The following is a 23192-nucleotide window of genomic DNA, read 5'->3' on the forward strand; positions in this document are numbered from 1 at the left end:
TTCGTTCCGTCGAGTCGACCGCGAGCACAGTAGATCGTCGACCGACAACCCCTTCGTGTACGATCATGTCTCGCCACGGCTGATTAAGAGCTCCCTTCTTTTTTCTTCGTCATTTTTTTTTACCTGTCTGTCTCGGCTCGTACCTCATTACAAACAGTGTCAAGAAGTTCGAGCATATCGCCGGAAAGTCTCGCACCTACCGATACATATTGACGTTTCGCGGCTTGCAGTGTGTGACACGTCAGGCTACTAAGCCGCGTTTATTGTCTTGTTATCCCTCCGTATATATCTTTCTTCAATCCTCTGTCTCTTTCGTATCCTCTGCCTCTCTCTCTCTCTTTTTCTGTTCGTGACCACTCGGAAAAAAGAATATGGATGAGGCGAACGGAAAAATGCGGAGCAAGCACGAGGACGTGGATACTGCGTCCCTCAGCGCTGACATCCTGAACCCCTTCGTGCACCGTCTCGAGCTCGACACAACCTACGACAAGCTCAAGGTCAGTAGTTCTTCGAATCTTCCTGCACGCGAAAATGCTCCATGGAATCGATGTTCACGCGTCGGACCCGAATGTTTCAAGGGGTTGTCAAGGGCGGGGCGGGGAATTTACGATCGTTCCAACAACGTTTACGTTCGCCACTTTTCGGCTACCACTCTATACCTTCTATGTTACACATGCCGGTCTGTGTATAGATGAACTCAGACAACTACCATCTGGCTCGTAAAAATAGATCGAATTTTTTCTGAAGCGACGTAACTTTACGTCACGAATACATCATTAAATGTTCGATCTCAAGTGTTTTTCTTATTCGGGAGCCATCGCGTCGCGAACAGTTACGTAAAGTTCGAATCGTTGTTGCGACGTAATGATCGGTTTCCGATTGGGGGCGAAATTTGACGATTGAATCACCTGGTTACGCATGGACCGCGTAACGTTACTTGTGTTAACGAAAATGTATTCTCATGATATTTTAACAACGTTAATGAGCCATTATCGAATGTAGGTATTGAACATCCGATGAATATATAATTTTCGGCATAAATGCTCGTATTTCGTATTAATCTCTAATATAAGTTCTCATGAACTCTTTTTATACATATATAGTATTATCTGTTGTGTTATAAGCCTTATCTGAATTAAAGTCGATCTTTCAAAGATCTTGTTTTGAACTCGAAAATATATATAGATAAAATGTATAGATGATTTTGATTAATTTAATGTAGATGAATTATTGACATTAAATGAAGAAATCAGTTAATTTTAATTAACTGAATATAAATAATAACGTACATGATTTGATTTAGAAAAAGTAAATGTAAAAGATAAGATTCAAAGATATTGTTTCCTTTTATGATAGCGAAGACTAACTGCAAAAACTGTTTAAAGCTTTTCGCGTTTACGTGCACACGGTTTTGACACCTTGACATTATCGAGTTATCGACATTTTCTAGCTGTTCCTGTCATTTGAAGTGATACAACTTCACTATGGATGTGATCGAATTTTTCAACCTCAAATACACTACGATTCATCTAAATCAGCTTACGAGCTATTGAACTTCCCCCACCACAAATATTTTAGCTAAGCAAAAGTAGATTAAAACGTAAATTCCTCTTCAAATCGATATCAAATTGTGTGAAATACCTGTGAATAATATTTATATTATTTTATATGGACGTATTGTACGATTCGTCAAACGTTAATGACGAATCAATGATTTCATCGATCGTTTATACGATCGCTCGATATACATTCATTGTAACAATGAAATGTTTCTTCTCTGATACACATTGACAAATATTATAAAATACCATCTTTTTTAACTGCTATTTTAATATCATAATCAGTGATAACAAAATATTGAGAGATTTCACTTTCCTGAAAGAAAATTAATTTTTCGGCAGACTTTTATTAAGAAAAATCGAACAATAAATTAGAATAGAATTTAATGTAAAAATTATTGCTCCTCTTATTTCTTCCGCTACCGTTTCGTAACTCCATCTACCTCCTTAATACAATTTTTTGGTAATAGAAGGGCTGATTGGAAAAGTAATATAAATACATTTTTTCAACTATGTAATTGTATAAAATGAGATAAAATTTGTAGTTACGTAGGAAAGAAACGATACAAATGTTTCTCATGACGATAGTAACACTTATTTCATCAACGTTTAAATATTTTTTAACATACAAAACTTTTTCTATGAAAATATAGCTTGAAGATTTTATTACTTACGTACCATTTTTTCCATCGAGTTATATGTATAATGATTGAAGATCATAACTAAATTCAATTAAATTAATTAAGACCTATTTAAAAAAACCGAAAGACAATTTAATCCTAAGTAATCCATTATCAATGAAATGCTTAAAATTCCTTCCAAGTGTTACATTCTGTTTTAAGAGAAAAAATCTTTTTTGAATACCAAAAGTAAATCGTAGATATTCTTCTACGAATTAATTATGTTTATAGGGACATAATTAAAAATATCGAACACAAATAGAGAATTATTTCATCTAATAAATATTATAAGTAAATCGCGGATTTTTATGATTTCATGGAAAATTTAAGAATGCAAAAATGAACATGGCGCGCATAATATACAAGAAAGTATCTATAAAATATTTAAAGTGGAATACCTATTATAATTAATATTCAGCCAATAAAACAGATACTGTTTAATACTGTGGATATTACATAAATATATTTTTGCATATCTATACTCTTGAATTTCTATGTATAAAAATATGTAAATGTATAAAAATCAGCTATTTAATCGAAAGATTTTATGGCTTCCGGCCAGAGATTCTCAAAAGTTCGTCTGACGTAGTAATTAGAACGCATGTTCACTATCTTACAGCGACTCGTGCAGGCGCATAACTTAAACGCACCATGAGATGCACATTTTTGAATAGAAGAGGCTCAGAAAGCGTGCTGCATCGCATTTGATACGGGCTTCACTGCCTCTACATTGTGGACCGTATACATCACGCAATCGTCAGAGATGAAACAAGTTAAAAGATCGCGTTCTCTTTATTCCACGACTCTTTTAGTTTCATTTCTTATTCGCTTTTTAAACCTGTCGAGCATCGGGATTTCACTACGTGTTTAAAAACCGTTTTGTACCACGTACAAAGTCCGCATTTGAAATTTTTTCTTTTTACTGCCTTTTCCTTTTATGTGAAATAGATGACCGGTTGATAATAAAATTAATTGTTTTTAAACGTTGCTCTATCGTAGCAGTGAAAAATATTTTGTAAAAATCAGAGAAACAGATGAAGATACGGATAAGTTACAGATAGGTTGAATAAGTTGCTCTACCGTAGGTTTATCGTAGTAGTGAAAAATATTCTGTAAAAATCGGAGAAACAGATGAAGATACGGATAAGTTACAGATAGGTTAAATTTGGATTATAATTGACAGATGATCTTCTTACTCGACGACTATAGCATAGACAAAGTGCACTGATTAGACAAGTAAGTTTGTTTATAAATAGAATCCTATCATATGATGAAATGACGAACATTTATTTCTTAAAGATATTATTAGTGGAGCTATAATTATACTATAGCCATAACGTTAATATTAGGCACATAAGTTAATATTGTATTAACATTAAATATGACGCTATATTATAGGCACACGTTAATCTGTTTATGCCAATTAAAATTATAATTAATACTACGTTTCTATATATTTTTTTCAAGATCAAACATTATGTATTTTCACATTTCATGACAAACAACCGAGTTGTTGTCACATAAATTATTCCAAAAATGTCTCTTATTTTGTCAAAAAATATATCACATTTTTTTTTATTTATCATTATAATCCTTGCTTTTTGGCTTAGGATAGCTCCCATTTAACATTGATAATAAAATCTATATAATTATCTATAAAATAATTTTCATTAATAATTCTTAATAATATTGACGTCTTCTAACGTTATTCTTTCGCTAGGATAACAAAAAAACTACATTAATAATAAGCACTAATACAAAAATATCATTAATATATGCCATTTAAGTCTACGATAGAAAAGAAATAGCATTAGTATAAAAAAAAGGGAACATCGTAAAAAGAAAATGGAAGTATATGTAGGTCAAGCAAAATTATAATTAACGATATATTCCTTTATATCTTTCCGACATAGTATAAAATGTATACATTTCCACATTTTATAAACTACTGTGCCAAATTATGAGTTTTCTTAAATTCAGTGTGAAATACAATTTTCTATAATTTATGGGTAAACCATTACCAAAGGAAGATTTATCAAATTAGTCACATTGCTACGCGTATTATCTGTATGTTATCCTATATACTTAGGAATATAAGAAAAGCATGATGCAGATACATATTGTAACAATTTTAACGGCATCATTCGGTCTTATCCACTAGGGTAGGTACCGTTAAATTTGATGCGTGCATTAAGCGAAATTGCATCGCACAGATGGTTCGATGAATAACCATATATATCGTGAAAGAAGCATTTCGTTGCCCTGTCATAATCTAATAACAAAAGAGATGCGATGATGAACATATGGTTAAAAAGAAAAATTCTATGGTAGCTAGATATAAAAAAGAAGATCCGATAATAAGCACATGTATCATAGGCGATGAATAGTATATATTAGATACATTGTTGTTTTACGTATATAACATTGTAGGTGTAAATTGCTTGATTTTCTATTTTTCTTATTTTATATTCATAAACATAAAACATATTTTAGAATTTTACAAAAAATAAAACTTCCACTTGCCATTTCTAATGCAACACTTCTTCTCTAAAAGTTGTTCTTTTCTTTAAGTGATAAATTAGGATGTAATATTTTTAACGTAATATCTTCGTTCTTGACACCATTTTAATTCTCGCACAAATAACGGCTGTGCGCACGAATCGAACTTTCTCCGTTTGAACTGGACACACCGGAACCAGCGTAATTTGAAATAACGTAGTATTATAAAGGAATTATAATAAAAGTCACTTTTGTTCAATAGTGCGAATTTCAGTAAGTTGTGACCCCATACAAGAGGCTTTTCGTTGACCTTTGTGCGTTTATTGCAGAGATATTATGCAACAGGAACTCTATAGTATGAAAAGATATTGCAATCGAATATTGCAAAGAGATTCTATAGTTGACACAACATTGGTCATTTCATATTACGAGAGAAAGGCATTTGTGTTCATAACAAGAAAAAAGTGTATTTCTTAAAAATTGTTCTTTGCATCGTATAGATAAGGTGTATTTGTCTCACATTTATTTGTATTTCTAAATCTCAAAAATAAATTGATTTGGCATTTAAAGATGTTATTTTCTTTAAAATAATTTGATATTACAACACGCGCAAAAATTTTATAATAAAATTAATAATTTACATGAAATGATAATAAAGCCTGATTTCGATTAATTATGTAACCTAAGAAATAAAAAATGTGAAGGTTGAAATTCAGTTAAAATAGACAAAAAATTTACTTTATAATAATATTTAAATAATATATGATACGATATAATAATCTCTTAATTACGATCAGTTACAAGTTGCTGTATTATTTTTAGTTGCAAAATAGGAAAGATATTTTTAATATTTACTAACATTTTACCACATGTGTGTATGTTATAAATATAAAGAAGACACAGCTATTTAGAGCCTTTAAAATGGTATCCTATTATAGTAAACAGAAAATATTCAGGTAACGCATATGTAATTGATATTGAATTCCGAAGCCTCTAAATATCCTTTCAGTCGGGAAGAAAATCTCTTTAACTACGACAAGAAAATCTGACGATGGTATACTCCATCGGATTCACGATATAGTTCCGGTATTTATCGGTTGCAATCTTTTTCCATATAAATTGGCACAATATGTATATATCGAGATGCAACGAATTATTAAATTTCGTGTTATTAAAACAAGTATCTAATAAATTAATTCATCTTCGATAGCAACTTAAATTATATAAAATATATGTTGATTTTAATTTTTAACTTCTATTTGTAAATTTTTAGATTATTAAGAATTTACAAGTAAAAACATATATATATTAATAGTCTATAATAGAATCATTTCAATGTACACTTTGTGAATTTTTTCACCTAGTTAAGTACAGAATAAACTAGATTTCACATTAAACGAGGCTAAACATTGTTAAAAATAAATGCTAAATAAAAAGTACGAAGATAATTTATACAGAAAAAGACGAATAAAAATATTACTGGTGACTTCTCAATGCAATTTCATCGTTGCATTTCACGTTTTACTTTCACGTCGTTTAATTTTTCTTAAGGTAAAAGATATGAAAAGACTTCAGTAAAATGAAAGGCTATTCTGTCTTATCATCGATAAATATCGTGTTTGGCAAATTTTGATCGGTTGCACAAAAACATGCCAAATATTGACGTGAAGAAAATGAGCGATGTAAAACGGCTGGAAAAACAATTCTCGTCAATTTTTGCTGGTAGAGGAGCAAGTCTTTCGCCTGCGCGAAATGTGGGTCACAAGTACGTAGAGAACTTACTCCGTGGAACGTATTCTTTAACAAAGAGCAAAAAAGAGAGACAGAAAAGCAGTTCTAGAATTTTCTCCTCTTTTTTTATGAAACTTATACCAGGGAAAAATCATGCTTGACGGTAATAATCGAACCACCGAATTATGCATGTGATCTTCACATTTCCGGTTATTTAGAAAAGAAAAAACACAAAAATGTAGTATTAACACCTATAAATGAGTGTTGAAATATTTCTGTGTAAATATAGTCGTAGCATTTAATTATCTAAGAGTTTAATACGTCATGCCGAGAAATATCGTCATTGCTAATAGAATACAGGAAGTTTAATAAAAAAGCGTTAGGTAATCCTAATATTATTTTAATCACAATTAAATGACTCTCGTGAGGTATATTTAAAAATTCATCATATTTTTGATCACATGACACGTGACTTTTAAATATATGCACATCTATATGTACACCTTATATATACGTTGAACTATGTACATAGTTTCTTCTGATTCAATAACGCCGATTGTGAAAATAACATAACTGAAAGGTACGAGGAAAATCATTATAGAGTTAGTAAAAACATGAGCATATATACATATATACATATTTCTATGAAGTGTTCTGGACATATCTTGTCGGTAGCGCAAAAATATTAGTCGCTCTCATAAGTACTCGTGTTTTATGATATATTTCACGCGTGTACATACAGATTCGGTACATACGGCATGAAAATCTCCTTGTCGATATACATATACACGTTTGAAATTTCTCACATTTAAATCACGTGTTTTCCTCATCTTCATCGTCCTGAAGAGCCTTGACACCATTTCTGACCGTCAACCCAAATAGCTATGAGTTCATTAATTCACAACGTAATGTTATACACGGTAGATTAAATTCGTGCTTCGTGCTTCGTTCACGTGTTTTCCGTCTCATTACAGCATATACAACACGTATCATTGACGATGTTCAATGAACAACCTTCTAGAGTTCGTACAAATACCTTGCACGACATTGAGAAGTTCATTGAAAGTTCCTAAACGAAGTCTTACGTAGATGCCGCTCATTCTTTTCGAATACTAATTGTTACTTTAGCAAAGACCTCATTCGATCAATTACGTCTTTGACTGTACTTAATATTTGACCATGAATACACTTATAAAATTATGGTTCTCGCAGCCTCATCCAACGTTTGTTTTCAGGCGAAGTATTTTTGTTTGAAAATTATAAGAACATTATAAGAAATGTATCCTAAGCATTTGCTCGTGTTATATTTATGGAAAATGCAAGTCAAAATGAAAAGGTTTTAGCAAACTTTTACTATAATAAAATTATAGTAAAATAAAATATATGTATGAACGTTATTTATTAACCCCACGTCTTATTTTTACAAACATCGTCTGCATACTAAGTCGTTTAAGCCCACGCAGTTCTTTTTTAGGTTTTTGTCGCTTGAAAAATCCAAAAAGATTTTTGAATATTCTCCCAAGTGTCCAGAATATCATCCAGTAGTTTGTATTACTACATGTTACCTTAATCTCTCTAAGCAAAGCAAAATTCAAACAAGAATTTGGAAAAAATGAAAAATTATAAAAAAATTTGTGATTAATTACCGAATAACATTTGGATCTATACCTTTGGATTTGTACACTACCAGGTATGACCATAGAAGAAAACGATGGCATGACAGCCTTGGAAAAGTATAATTATTTTAATAATCGAAAATGGTCAAAATTTTTACATCGGAAACTTTATCGTAAGTTGAAAAAATATCGATCTAATAATTAAGTAACCATTTTTAAGGCATATAAATATTTAAAAACCAACCAAAAGTCGCGAGAAAGCAAAACTTTCAAACCTTTGAAAACATTAATGCTATCTCCAACTTAAGTTATCCATAATCAACATGACAATACTAGCCTAAACTTTTCTTTAGAAATAGGACGAGGTCTCGGTTCTTTGCAACCTTCGAGTAACTACATAAACAAGGACAGTTTATCTGAAAGACGAGCAAGCATGCAAACGATAGATTTATTTAAAAAATTATTTTAAATATTTGTTATCCATTTAGATATATTTATAAAATTCTTTTATCATTGCATTGTTAATTTATCGAGGATTTCAATGGCTTTCAACATCTATAATAGTAGTATGTAATTAAAGAGATAAAAATCAGTATTCTTATTTCCTTATTTTCTCTCAAGATCTAGGTTAAGATTTTCCATCATTTAGAGATACGTATCTCGTGAAAATTTTAAAAGAAGAAACTATACGATCAAAGGTGCACATAAGTAGTGAATTTCACTATCAGCGTCTTCTATGGAACTTAGTAACATGTCTAATAATTGGTTGTAAGGTAGTCACAGGTAAATAAATATTTTCTAACGATAAAACGACGAGATTTAATGTATGGTTTGTATTTATAATTGCACAGTCTGCAATATCACTAAAAGTTTATTATTTACTTTCCCTCATAAACGTAACTTTACGGAAATCATTTTCGTGAACAGAAGACAAAAAGCAAATTGCAAAAACGCTAAGTTCGAGTCGACTGAAAGCGAATAGACTAATGATCTTTGCCTCGTAAACATTCACCGATCTTTCTCTTTGAAAAGTTTTTAAGCGAGAAAGGGGACGAGAAATCGAACATAACCGACGAAACTGTCAGATCAATTTTCACCGTCACATTTTCAGTTTTTCGATTGATGTATTAGTCTGTATAATATTCGAGAGTAATATGCAACGCGAACAAAGAAGAGAAGAATATAAAAGGTGTAATTATAGGCTACTTGCAAGTGACCTAAATACAATCATTTCGAAAACGCTGATCTCGTACAATAGTTATTCGACGAAATCCACGATTTAAAGATTTCGAAATTTTCATAAACAATTTTAATATACACGCGTAATTTGTTTCTCAAACATTAAGTTTGTAAGAAATGAAGAAACTTACATGTTCTTATACTGATAGTTCACGATAAATGATCATGTTGAAATATATTAAAATTCGTGTTACTTGAAGTTGCACATTGCTATTACACATTATTATTCTGTCATGTAAGGAGAATACTGTAAAATGTCTTTCTTTTTTTAGATTCATAATTTCATTAAATTTGTTTCACTAAATACGAGATCGTAGAGAGTATAAACAATATCAGTTCCTCAAGGTAGTTATGATCGAGGTAATTCTTGGTAATAATAAGACGAATCTACATTTTTCCATAATCTGACGGATATAGGACAGTAATATTTCTGGTGGGAGGACAAGAGATTAAATGTGCAGATTTCCAAGGAAGATAGAGTGTTAAAGAAGTTACTTGGACATAGCCTTGGTGTTCAAAGTCACAGATGATGTATACATTATGTATGAATAGATGAGAAATTAAACAAGCCGAGTGCATTGAACACCGATTCTTCATTGCATGCCTACATATAGTAATCTCATGATTTCATACTTCAAAATCCAATGGATTCTAAATTCAGTGTGCGTCCTACTTAGAATATATTTTCATAGAAGCTATTGCATACCTATCTTGCTAAAAATGTACACGAAACAATTTTTTAAGGTCAAAAATGGTCTGGAACATGCTTTAGAACAACAAATTGCTAAAACACTAATTTAAACATGCAATCAATAACTTTATTATCCCACTTTTATTAATAACTTCAACTTTATATCGAGTACATTTTTATACGATAGAAATAAAAGTTTAATTAAACATTGTATTTCCCTCCTTCCCCTTCCCTTCTCTTCTTCAAGAATTCTTCGAATTGCAAAGATATGGTCAAGATAAAGACACTGTCCATTTAATCAACTACGTTGTATTTAAACATTTATCGCATCTAATATTACCAGTCGCACAGTAACAATTTGGCCAATTAAAGTCTGCACTTAATTACCGCCGACGTCATAAAGAAAAAGTGAAACTTGAAATACAATTTAAATTACCCAGGCCTTTTGTATTCGTTAAAAGTCAATTTACAAAGAGGAATATCTGCTAAAAGAATTGTAAATAAATAATATAATCTATGCATAATCTTTTTTCTTGTTTTGAAATAGAACGTGAAAAGGAATTCTATTTGTTAGGAATCTCGAAGTGTCGAAAGGAATACTCGGTCGTAACCTCGATCTTGAAAGTTTCTTGTGTGCGTGTTATGTAAATACATGTGCGTCTGTCTGTAACACATGGACGAAATGAAGTTAACAGGTGAGATGGAGTCTAACGGAACGACTGAACGGTACTCTTTCTCCTTTTTTACTCTTCGCTCTCCCTTCCGTCTTTCTACGTCTTTACGTTCCTCTCTTTATCGGCCGAACCAGGCAGCATCTTAAATCATCTGCACGCCCATAGCCTTGGCCCACTGAAGGAAAAGGTAGTTCTTCTGGTCGAGAAAGAAAAGTTCACTGGGTTAATTTAAAATTGATTTGTTCGTTGAATATCAATTAATTGACCATCTATTTTGCACATGAACTTTCTTTGCAGCAAATTTCACGTGTAGAAATGTTAAAACGAAATTCTAGATACAGGGCATCGTATGAGAAAGTTATCGAAATTCTTAGATTATTAAATTATTAAAAAGCGTAAGCTCGATTAACTTACAAATAGAAAAGATGTTCATCGTACATTTACTTGTCGATAATGTAAGTTTACGAATCGAAAGTAAAATTGTCTATTTACGACAAGAAGCATCTTCTCTTGGAAAGGAATTTGGAAATGTTAAGAAATACAGGAAGTTCTGAAAATACTACAACGAAATAAATGAGACCCAATGATAATCCAACGTAATGATGATTGGTGTGAAATAAAAGTCTGCAAATAGGCGGAAAGGAGGTTAAATAAATTTTATATGAACAATCAGCACAAAAGGTCATCGTCCTTATCATCGCTCCTTGTCATCGAAGGTAGGCGATCAAAGTTTATCGATTATCACGCAAAACGAGCTCTGTCGAATATTTGTGGCGTTACTCATTGTCCGCTGATGAATGTACAAAATGTGCTGATCTAGGTTTTGTTGGCCTTATCAGCGAAATACTTGTCCATCCTCCAATTTAAGTCACCGTCAACAACAACTGAAAATGGCGTGAAGCATCTTCAGGTAATCGCCGAATAATGAAGCCCGAACCCTTCCTTTTTGACCTGTTCTAACATTTTCTTCCTCAAGATACAATTTGGCAAATGACCTACATCCAGCGTATTGCCGCTTTCGAGGTTCGCTCGCTTCGACGTCGAATTTTGCTCGAAACATTTTCAAACATTTTATGCTGCGCGAGTTTGTAGCAAATTGAAACTATCGACCAGTTTTGACGTTTTGAAATACACATAAACCGGAGTAGTATATTACACACCAGTTCGTAATTATTAGGATATTTACAAAAATTTAAGTAAACTGGAACGTACCATCAGGAAATTGTTGAAACATTTGAGAATTATTATTTTATTTGGAAATTTCATTCAGGTAGAGATCTCATTAATTTATTACAATAAAATTATTGTTTTCTTGTCCATATCCGTCGTGTCTTTCGATCGTCATTTTCATTAATTTTGTACATTCGTATTATTATTGTATTTGATGTAATTCAATTCTATATATGCTACGAACAATCTTATAATACAGATTCAGATTTTCAATGGACATTTTCTTCCTAATTGATATGAAATTTTTTCAGTAAGATTTACATTATCAGCTTCAACACGTAATTATTATAACTTACTATGTTGTTGCACTTTTGAAAGATAGTTTTATGCATGTATTCTAATGCATTAAAATCGTACCTTATGCAGTTTATCTAGAAAACAAAATAATGCAATTCAAATTTTCAGACTAATCATATCCAAAACTCAATTGAAATACGAATATCTGAAACTTATTTGAAAACTATATAATCATTCATTTATTATAGAAATAAAGTCCCACACTGTGCAATCTATTTAGAAAAACATAGAATAAAGCAACATGAATATCAAAACAAAAAATTATTCAAATCTTAACCAAACTCTACATTTCACCAAACTGAAAAGAATTTATCTTTACAGTTATTATGTCTTACAGTCTCAAAGTCTCATATCTTATTCGTCTTAAGAGAACACAGGGTAATATAACGCGAATATCAGAACAAATCATATTTAAATCGCAACCAATCGCAAACAACTAAAACTTTAATTTTATCAAATTGAGAACAATTTATCGTTAATTTATCAGCGATGCACCTGTCGTAAAATTAACCAGCAACGTATAAACAGGTGCTAGACAACAAAGAGCCAAATGGTACAACGATAAACAGGTAGTGAGCATAAAATCGACGCTTTGACGTACAATCTTTCTCTGAGGGTTGTAGAACTTGACGGTTTTTTCTTCTCTAGACCGCTGTAATACGCTGAAAGTGGTTGTTGAAGCGGAAATGCTTCATGTTTCAGACGGCATTCCTGACGGTAGCACTACTACCATTCAGACTGGCCGCAATTACGGCTCTGGTGATCATGGCCTGGCTCCTGGCTTGTTTAGGTCTTCTTGGATTGTCCGAAGAAGATCTTCGTCGCGCACCTCTAACAGGGTGGAGACGGTAATATACATCAACCTACCGTTACGTTTTTCTTCATTGCATATATGCATATATATCATCTACGCATCATCTCATTTTCTGATGTTCACTTTGTGGTCACAGCTATCCGCGAGCATCGAGCATTTTATTTAACTTTTACTTCATTTTCACTTAATGACCATACTCGTTTATTCTATTCTTATGCATGTAAAATGATGAGTTTCCGCTTGCTTCCATTACTTTGTGTGCTTGTATATGTTAATTTATTTGATGACGTTAAATATATTTACGCTTTTAGTCCTCAGAGCTTGTACCGATTGTATGTCTATGATAACATTGCATTTGAAAATCACTGAAGAAAATTAAATAATTTTTATTTTTTTTTTTAATTTACTATGTTAATCGAGTTCATGTTATCAAGATCGTTTCTTTTTTCCTTGAACACTTTAAAGATATTGACAATCACAATGTTAATTATGCTAATCGTAATAATAATTACTCTTATATAGTTTCCATCTTTCTTCATAAAATTTTGTGGATTTATCGTGGGTTTTTAGGAGGCTAATACTTTTGAGCCAGACTTTCTTTCTTCAAATATGTTTCATAAAAATACTATCTTCCAGCTACCAAAAAATACTAAAATTATGCAATCGATAAAAATTGACTTACTTCGTTTCTCCACGCGTTTTTCATTCCTTGTCAGTCTTAAATTTCATTTACTTCATACTCGCACAGCAAATTATATTTAGGTCGAAACATTAGTATCGTGCCGTCATACAAAAAATACGCATATTCACTATTTATTTATATGTAGCACGAACTTTAAGAATTATCCGGTCAGACGTTATTTTTAGATAAATTTTAATTTGATGAGACGTAACGATACGGAGTCACAAAGACAAAATTAGAATTTATGACAAACGGATGCGGTTTATAGGAAAAAATAATACGTAAGCTAGTTTAGATCACTATAAACACGAGCAATGTGCAATCGAGATGACGTGGAAAATACCAAACGTTTAATAAATCCGCAAGTTCCTCTAGAAATTACACAAAGTTTCTAAATCTCAAATCAAGATCATTTTCAACAGAAAATTTCATTTTCAATTCTTTTCATTTATTCTTTAACACTTTTTTATGTAATTTTTTTTTTAGTATTATAATTTATATTTCCCTGAACCAAATGGAAAGAAAGATTGAGGCAATGAATGTCTGTTAAAATTTGTATGATTAAAGAGAGAGATAAGTATATGGTTCCTAGCGAACGCGTATTATCGTCCAGACGAAATGATGAGGATAAATTGCGGAAATCCCTTGAAGAATTTTATTTCATGGTCATACACTTGAAATGATTGAAGATGTCCAGTGGGGAGAGAGCGTGAATGACCGCGGCGAAGAAACGAGCGAGGATACGATAAAAAGAATAAGTAACGGGAGAAAGTATGCGTCGGATAAGTAGTTCACGTCCGTTTTGGTATGAGCTTCGAATCGAAGTAATTTACAATACGCTTGCCTGAGATGTTTTCGTTGATCGTGTGTCATCATTTCGATTGTTCGATTGTTGCGACATTTAATCGTAGCGAGTGTCGTTGCACCTCGCTTTGCTCACAACTCGAACGATACTTCAAACGAGTTTCGCGTGGCGATATACAATAGATTTTTTAAAATAATTCGAGAAGTTTCACTTAGATAAATGGTACTGCTATATTATTAAATTGCGATTAGAAATTTGTATTATCGATTATACTATCATTTTTATAATAGAAATCAAAGCATTAGTTATTATTTTTTTTTAATAAAATTTAAAGAATGTAGAATACGATTCAATGGAAAATTGTACCCACGATTATTTATTGTAATTATAGATTTCGTCATTTTGTATTAAAAATTTAAATAATTAAATTTTCGTAACATGGTAATGATATTTGGAATTTAGCTCAATGAAAAGGAAGCGATATTTACGTTTACATTGATAATATTTTAGTTTTTTATATTATAATTCCATCATTTCTAATTAATGACGAGGGAAAAGCTATAACATGAGAATTTGTTTTATTTTACTATGGTAATCATTTAGAAGCATTTATTTGGGTGTGCATAGTTGTTTGGATTTCTATAGCAGAAAGTGTGTCAAACTGAATTGAAACTTTCATTAACACTTTCTCACGTGGACATTGTTTAGAATAATAAAATCTTCCGTAAGAATACATGAAAAGGACAAATATTATTGACAAAAGTTAGTTTGCACGCAAATGTAATCGCTTTTTGCACAAAACAATGATTATCCTAGCTGCTATTGTACTTCGCACGCCTAATATTAGATACATACCTGGCATTTATTATTAACTGTAAATGCAAACCTCCATGCACGATGTAGAAGTAAAATATTGATTTTATGTTTTATACATTTTTAGGTATAGCATACCATGCGGGTTATTAATCCTCTGAAATATATATTTGTAACTATCAACCCTCCAGAGGCAATTAATCATCCTGACATTACTTTTCTAATTAAATAATAGACATTTAAAGGGATGTGAATAGCTCGTATTAAAAATATGTTCAAATGAAAAAAAATCTATTTTCTTCCGAACTTGTAATTTGTATTAGTAATTGCTTTTTACGAACGATTAAAATCTAAATTCTCAGAGTCTTTTAAATATATTTGAAGTCCATACTAAGAAGAGAAATTCAGTTATAAAGTAGATTGATAAAATAATTTCAATGGATATTTGAAATAAAGATCGAGTAAACATTTTTCTGTAAGCATGACTCGCAGTCAGCGAAGCTAAAGTACACGCGATGATTTCCTTTATTCATGTAATAATCAATATAAACGATTCCTTAGATCTAACATACATCGCCAGTGCCTAGTTCGTAATAAAGAATTTAGTAACAAAGTATAGATTTCAGATTCAATGTAATCTTTAAGAAAGTAGTTCAATTGTCCTCTACATATTGTAGGAGAAATCTCAACTGGTCATAAGACGTATATACATTTTTATAAATATTTTTGTTTCACAAATGCACTTGTTATCTTTTATAGATGCTAACGAATGCATATTTTATTTATCATAGTAGGTATTTTTTTTTTAATGAAAATTATTATATTCTTATTTTCTTACCGCAAAACTTTTCAAAATAATTTGGAGAAAGGCCATGCATGTCTCGTAATATCAATATATCGAGTAGCTAAAATGCTTTGCATGTTACAGTAAGTACGAAAAAGTATTCCGTGTACAAATGAATTCATTTTACCATTTACTGGAAGATCTTCCTCCAATCAATCGAATAACAATTTTAATCGAAACAATATGCATAACCTCATTTCTATATCAGTTTAACTATTGGTTATAAATAATTTCATAAAAAATTTATTTTTATCAACACAGTAGAATCTCGGTTACCAAAAGGAAAATAATAAATTTATACATGCATATCATGCAATTTCTTCGCTAGACCTACAAAAATCTTTAATCTACGACTATTACACATTACTAAATTTCATTTGATAGAAAAGAAGATAAAGATATAAATAGAGGACATTGTCGAATAATGCGTGTTGTAAACGAAATTCTACTAAACTTTACAATCGTTCTGAATATCGTAAATTGGAAAATATAGATTGCACGATGTAGAATTATATATACCAAATAATATTATTTAAATATATTTACTACAAAAAAAAAAAAAAAATGGAAAAAACAGAGATATGAGAATTATAATCTGCTGGATGATACGAGCATTGTTCATCTGCGGGGGATTTCATCACCTGAAGGTCAAAGGTCGTAAAGCGGAAACAAAGGATGCCCCCGTGTTAGCCGTAGCTCCGCATTCAAGCTTCTTCGATGCACTTCCGGTTGTTTACCTCGGCGGACCGAGCATCGTCGCCAAGGCAGAGATCGGACGCATTCCTTTTTTCGGAAGTAGGTCTCCTACTTTTTGCTCTGTCAAGCCACCAGAGTCGTTGTTCCATCTCGTGGTATTTCTTTAGCATTATTAAAATTTACATTTCGCGTCTAAAACAATGAAATAAGCTAAAGAACTATTATTTTATAATTTTACAATTCATTTACGAATTTGTTGCATTTTTTGCTTTTTTGTTTTACTTGACAACTAAATGTTAAGGACTGTGATAGGTATTAGAGATTAATAATAACGAAAATCCTTCAACACGATAATTTACCAAGTGTATAATGACATTAGTTAATCGACATAAGTTACAGGTTATAGATTTCTGTCTCTTTTGGAAATTTATAATTTTACATTAAATCAACTGATTGGCAATTTGTAAAATTTAGATGTGCAACTTCGTTTGTTTGATATTCGAGCCTGTTACTGTTATGTTAATAACTTGTAACTTGTAACTCGTAAAATTTCATTAATAATAGCCTGGACATAAGAGGTCGTAACTTTCTATTCCCTTTCGCAACAATGATACTGTGCGAAACAAATTGGAGAATTTTTAAAATACAGTTTTAAATAAAAAAAGAAAGTACGTCATTTGCTTGGCTCATTTTAAGAAACATGAAATGGTGGAACACGACTTTTATACGTCTTATAATACAGATCCCTTACCTTATTCTTATAAGTTGAATACTCGAATACGAACATATCCTTTCATACTCGCTATTTTATATCGATACTTGGCAAAGAAATATGTTGAATTAGAAGCTCGTAAATTGAAAAGTTTCATTATTATTCACGAGTCCTTGCTGTTTGTATCCGACGATCAAAGAATTTACCTCAAAGTTAAACAAATAAAAGGTTCTAAAAATGAATTATTAAATAGCAGTTGGTAAATTTCGTTTGATTAAGTTTTCAATCATATCATTAAAACGATTTTATTTGCCTACGTGTATTTAAAATTATACAGGATAATACTGCTCTTCAAATATTTGGAAATGCATAATGTTAATCATACTAGACATATCAATTGCGAAACTATATATTTGTATATACCTGCACAGATGTGAAAACAGAAAAAAATCAGAGTTATCTAAATTAGGTTAACAGAGAAATGTACATATATATGTGGTGAATGGGAACATCTACATCTTCACTAACAAGCTATGGAATAATGGGCATACCTATGCTATTAACAGATACTATTTAACGTTCTAGAACACAGTTGGAACACATTATTTTCCATTGCGAGGTTCAAAGTGTTATACTTTTAATGCTTGACGCTACCAACCGCTTCGTATATTTATTCATTCCTTTATTATCTAATTGTTCTATTTTTCAACTTTTCCTTTCTTTTTGTCTATACTTTAACACTGGAATTAATCAAATCGGCAAATTAAAACGACAAATTTCAGATTCTTTATTTTGATAATTATTAAGAACATGCAGATATTTTTGACGAAAGTCTTAATCCTCGTTCAATAACTTATAAACGTTACATTATTACTTTTGCAGTAACACAGTACTTATCGTTTGAAACATTATTTTGAACACCAATTGCAAATCAGTAATTCTAGTGTTAGAGTAATCTCCAAACTGAATGTACCTAATCGTTGCGTATAAAACAATATAAAAGTTCATTCTTCCTCTTTTAACCCTTTCAGGAATTTTTTTGAAATTTTCGAAAAAATTATTTATTCTTTTTTATTAACCCTTCGATGTACGAGTGAAAAATAAATTTCAAGAAAGTTAAATGGAAACAAACGAGAAAAAAATGGCACGACCTAATCGGCCACGAACCCACACGTGCTCTGGATGGTTAATGATTAGGGCGATATAGAATAATAATAAAGAACATACCATACATTAACCGCAAAGATAACTACATTTATTGTTTCATTAATCAACAACTCATCAAAGTACGATATTGCGTATTTTCGCAACATAGAGCCTGAAAGGGTTAATTGCTTGGGAAAAAAGGAAAAAGTTTTTCGAAGTATATTTTCCTAGGTGTAATAATATAACAAATGAAAATTGTCGGTACTCGTAGAGTAACGAACTCACGGCTGCGTAAACTTTCTCGTTGCAGTGTCACGTGGCTCTTGAAGCCGTAAAGTTTCACTGTTGTGCAAATAAACCTGATCGTGGAATTTTCTGCTATAATAGGTCACTACAGCTCTATCTGTTTGAGATAAAATGTGCTTGATATATTTTCAGCTCTGTCCACTTTGATGCAATGCGCTATAAGAACCGTACACCATCGAAAAATGCGATATGGTTGCGAAGTTTATATTACCCAAAAAAGAAAACTTTTGTTTATGCTAAAATTATCGCCAGCGAACTTTCAATTTACGTTTATCATTAGTTCTTGTCGCGAGTAACTTTACGCTGGTATAATATTCAAGACGTTAATTGGCGCTAATTATATATTTGTACCAACGAAACTGTAAATCACTTCCGTAGAATATGCAACTGAGAGTTCGTGCGAACGAGCACGTGACAATTTTGGATATACATATATACATATACGCAATGAATTTCTGCATGCTTTCGAGTCCATTAATATAACGAGACGATGATTTTCAACGTCGCTAATGCTGCTCGAGATTTCCACAGTAAAGTTACCTTGTCTTAGAAAGTCGATTCGAAGAAAAGAGCAGAGTAACGTGGCCCACAGAAACTTCGAGCAACGTTACATGTAAAAATCCAGGCCGCGAAATTCTAAAAAGCTGTATTATCTTTTTCGATCTTTTGGCCATCGACTCTTTGTTACTTGGCTATTAAACCGCGAAAATTTTTACGATATTAAATTTTGTATGATACGATCTATCAACAACTCCAGAATGCTTCTGTAATAAAACCGTTTAAAACCGGGGTTTCATACCAAAAAGGATTATCTTAAATATTCCTAAATTTATTTATATAGTATCCTTTTCTCTTCGTTTTTATCGGTGAAAAAAGAAACAATGTTCGCCTTATCAATATCAATATCACTGTAGCGCCAATGAAATACGAACAGTCAAATCAAGACCAATGAATCTCATCCTAAATTCTAAATTTGTTGTCACCAACGAAATTCCTTTGTATAAAAATACGTTGCATGAAAAAAACAAAAACGAACAAAAAGATATGAAATTATCACTTTTCGAAAGAGCTCTTCGATAATCTCTTAAACAATCCACTCCGTTCAAACGTTCGATTGATAAGCGATCAATGACAAATATTCAGCTTGTATTAAAATTTGGAAAGTTAAGAAATAAACGTTGAGCTCGTTAAGAGCGTCTAACGTCCAAACGATGTGTTCTCGAGGCTGAAATCTCGAGACGAAATAAATAGAACGCAAGAAATCGCGTTAATGTAATTGGGATTCGTTAACCATGCTCGATTGAAACCTGCAGCAAAATAGTGCCCTGGCTGTGTTTTATGGGCCGGCTGACATACCAAGCAGGAGGAATGAGAATCATTGTGCGTGGAAGACAGGCGACGAGGGCGGAAGCGCCGATTTTAGTGGTTGCACCCCATTCGACCTTCATGGACGGAGGGATCGTCTACATAACCGGGTTCCCTTCGATCATCGTAAGACGAGAATCAGGATTGAACCCATTTATCGGAAGTATGTGCAAATTATTGAAACGATTTCACGCTCGCTTTCCACGATTAACCCTCTCCGTTAACGGTAGACTAACCGTGGTTGTCGCAACACTTCCGTAATGGCGGTTTTTCGATAGATCGGTGGTTCTAACGAAAATAGTTGGACTAACCGTTTGTAGGATGAAGCATAGAACTTATAACGCACAAACTATTAGAGGTTTTTCTGCGTAAATTGGATTTGATATAGATGATGACAGGTTACGTTAAAGCGTTAAAGAGAAAAGTTAGAGACTTGGATGCTTCGTGATACATAATTCATTGAGGAAAGTAGAAATACTTAATTGTCATTGAAAGAAAGACGAAATTAAAATTCTTTTACGAGAGGGAAATTTAATTTTTTATGTGTAAATAATTTACGTTTGTTGAAAATCGGTTAAATATAAATGAAGGAAATGATTAATTTAAAAACCTTAAAAAAGGAAGAAGTATCGTATCATGATGAAAGATTATCGTTAATATAATGGAGATATAAGATTACAGTGATAATACGTTTACCTGCAATTCAAAGATGACATTCGTAGGCGTGAAATTTCTATTCATTTAAAGTTTTCTTTCACCTCGTGGTGTACACATTTCCCATTCATTGTTCTAACTTAACTACGTTAACTAACGTTGTTGCGGTTCAAATTTAGCTCATTAAGTATTTCTACAAGACTGTATAAAATTATATTTTACACCGAAGCTATTAATATTAGAACCCACATCGATTAAAACGCTCTTTATTGCTTTTTCTCAAAGTTTTCTTCTTTTTTCAATACACCGCATAGTTTTGATATTTTACAGTTTTTCGATCGTTTTCATCATAAAAATTGATTTATGTATTACTGTAAACTATATCGACAGTCTCGTTTACTTATAAATAGAATCCATACGAATATTTATGTTTTGACTTTTCGGTTCCTGTATTTCGTCTCATTATCTTGTAAAAGAATATGATTCACACTTGAAAACCTCTATTAGTTTAACTGGAAAATCATGAAGTTTTCAAACTTTGATCAAAAGGATGCCCAACCATTTCAATAAGAAATATTTTATCGACACCTGTAGTAATAAAAAGACATAGTAGTATAATAATTTGATAACATAAATGTTAAAACTTTTCAATTGTTTTATCGATAGCTTTAATGAAAGTTTTAACGCCTATTGTATGCAAATATCACTGATAATTTAATGGTCACTTGTACAAATAACGCTTCAAGCGTATCTTTTATCATTTGGAAGGAATTTCCAAAAAAGATAAATTTGATAACAATTTCTTTATGGATTGTCCCATTCGCCACGATATTATCTAGAAATGAAATTTTTTGTTTTAATAAAAAGAAGAAAATTCAGGTTCAAAACATAGCACAGAAAATATGATAAAAAGTAAAAAGTATTATAAAATACGCAGTTTTTATTAACTCTTCTTTGTACATAAATAAAATTTATAGAGAGTAGGTTTCTCTACAGCATATGAATTGCATAACAAATATTGATTTGGCAATACTATGTTTCCTTTTGTTACATTATGCACTTTTTTATGATGTACTCACAGAGCTTATCAACTATACACAACCGGTCTATGTTTGGAGAGAAGATCCGAATTCACGGCAAAATACTATCAAGGAAATTATCGAAAGAGCTACTTCAAAAGAGGATTGGCCACAGGTAGCCCTCATAAAAATACTACCTCTATTAAAAATAAGCTTACGAACTCGTTGCAGTCGCTTATTTTCTAAAAATTACTCTTGATATTATGATCAGCATAAATTGTTCAAGTACAGCAGCGTAACGTATAATTTTTAAATTAAACATATATTTTTTTATAATTTTATACATAATTTTTACGTATTATTTTTTAAAATTACACAGCGCTCTAAATCGAATTGCAAGGTAATCGTTCATCTGAAACAAAAATTAAAATTAGCATCGGTATTAGTGTTATTATTTGTTAATTAGAAAAGTCTTAAGAAATACCTCGCTTGAAAATGTGTACGATTTTTTGAATCTTGTATAATAAAGTCTTAGCTTCGATCCCTTATTAGAAAATATTTAAATCAAATTAACAATTTTCTTCTACAGGTGATGATATTCCCGGAAGGTACTTGTACAAATCGATCGTGCCTTATTACTTTCAAATCAGGTGCATTTTATCCTGGTGTTCCTGTTCAGCCAGTCTGCATCAGATATCCTAACAAATTGGACACCGTAACGTGGACGTGGGAAGGTCCTGGGGCGTAAGCGTCTTATTCTAAATGTCTTTTTGTAATTAAATTTACTAAATTGAATATTTTCGAAATTAAACAGAAAGGTCTCCTGACATTCTGTTTATCAAAATGTTAAATTACAAAAATGTTTATTTCAGATTAAAGCTACTGTGGCTTACATTGACACAACTGAATAGCAGTTGTGAAATAGAGTTCCTCCCTGTTTACAAACCAAGCGAAGCGGAGAAAACAGATCCCAAGCTTTACGCAAATAACGTGCGACGTCTTATGGCGGAGTGAGTACATTTCATTACTCCAAACAACTGTTTCTCAATTCTGAAAAGTTATTTAACTTGTCCGTGTTTGACTTAAGTCGAATGTTCATAAGTTACTAACATGTTCAACG

At 31.7% G+C, this 23192-nt stretch overlaps 1 protein-coding gene across 2 annotated transcripts in view; it reads left to right on the forward strand.

The window, feature by feature from the left end:
* The window catches only part of LOC132916350 (lysophosphatidylcholine acyltransferase), a 25810-nt gene continuing 2618 nt past the window's right edge, over positions 1–23192 (forward strand). The window contains exons 1-6 of one of the 2 annotated variants that reach the window (XM_060976265.1): positions 1–497; positions 12919–13064; positions 20348–20562; positions 22135–22247; positions 22662–22816; positions 22945–23082. In XM_060976265.1, the coding sequence (XP_060832248.1) occupies positions 372–497; positions 12919–13064; positions 20348–20562; positions 22135–22247; positions 22662–22816; positions 22945–23082 (893 nt within the window). In that variant the 5' untranslated portion in view covers positions 1–371. Of the gene's footprint in view, positions 498–12918; positions 13065–16751; positions 16970–20347; positions 20563–22134; positions 22248–22661; positions 22817–22944; positions 23083–23192 lie in introns of both variants that reach the window. The other variant, XM_060976264.1, reaches the window with a different exon arrangement.

Source organism: Bombus pascuorum, chromosome 2, assembly GCF_905332965.1.
Source record: "Bombus pascuorum chromosome 2, iyBomPasc1.1, whole genome shotgun sequence".
In the NCBI taxonomy this organism is placed as follows: Eukaryota; Metazoa; Arthropoda; class Insecta; order Hymenoptera; family Apidae; genus Bombus; species Bombus pascuorum.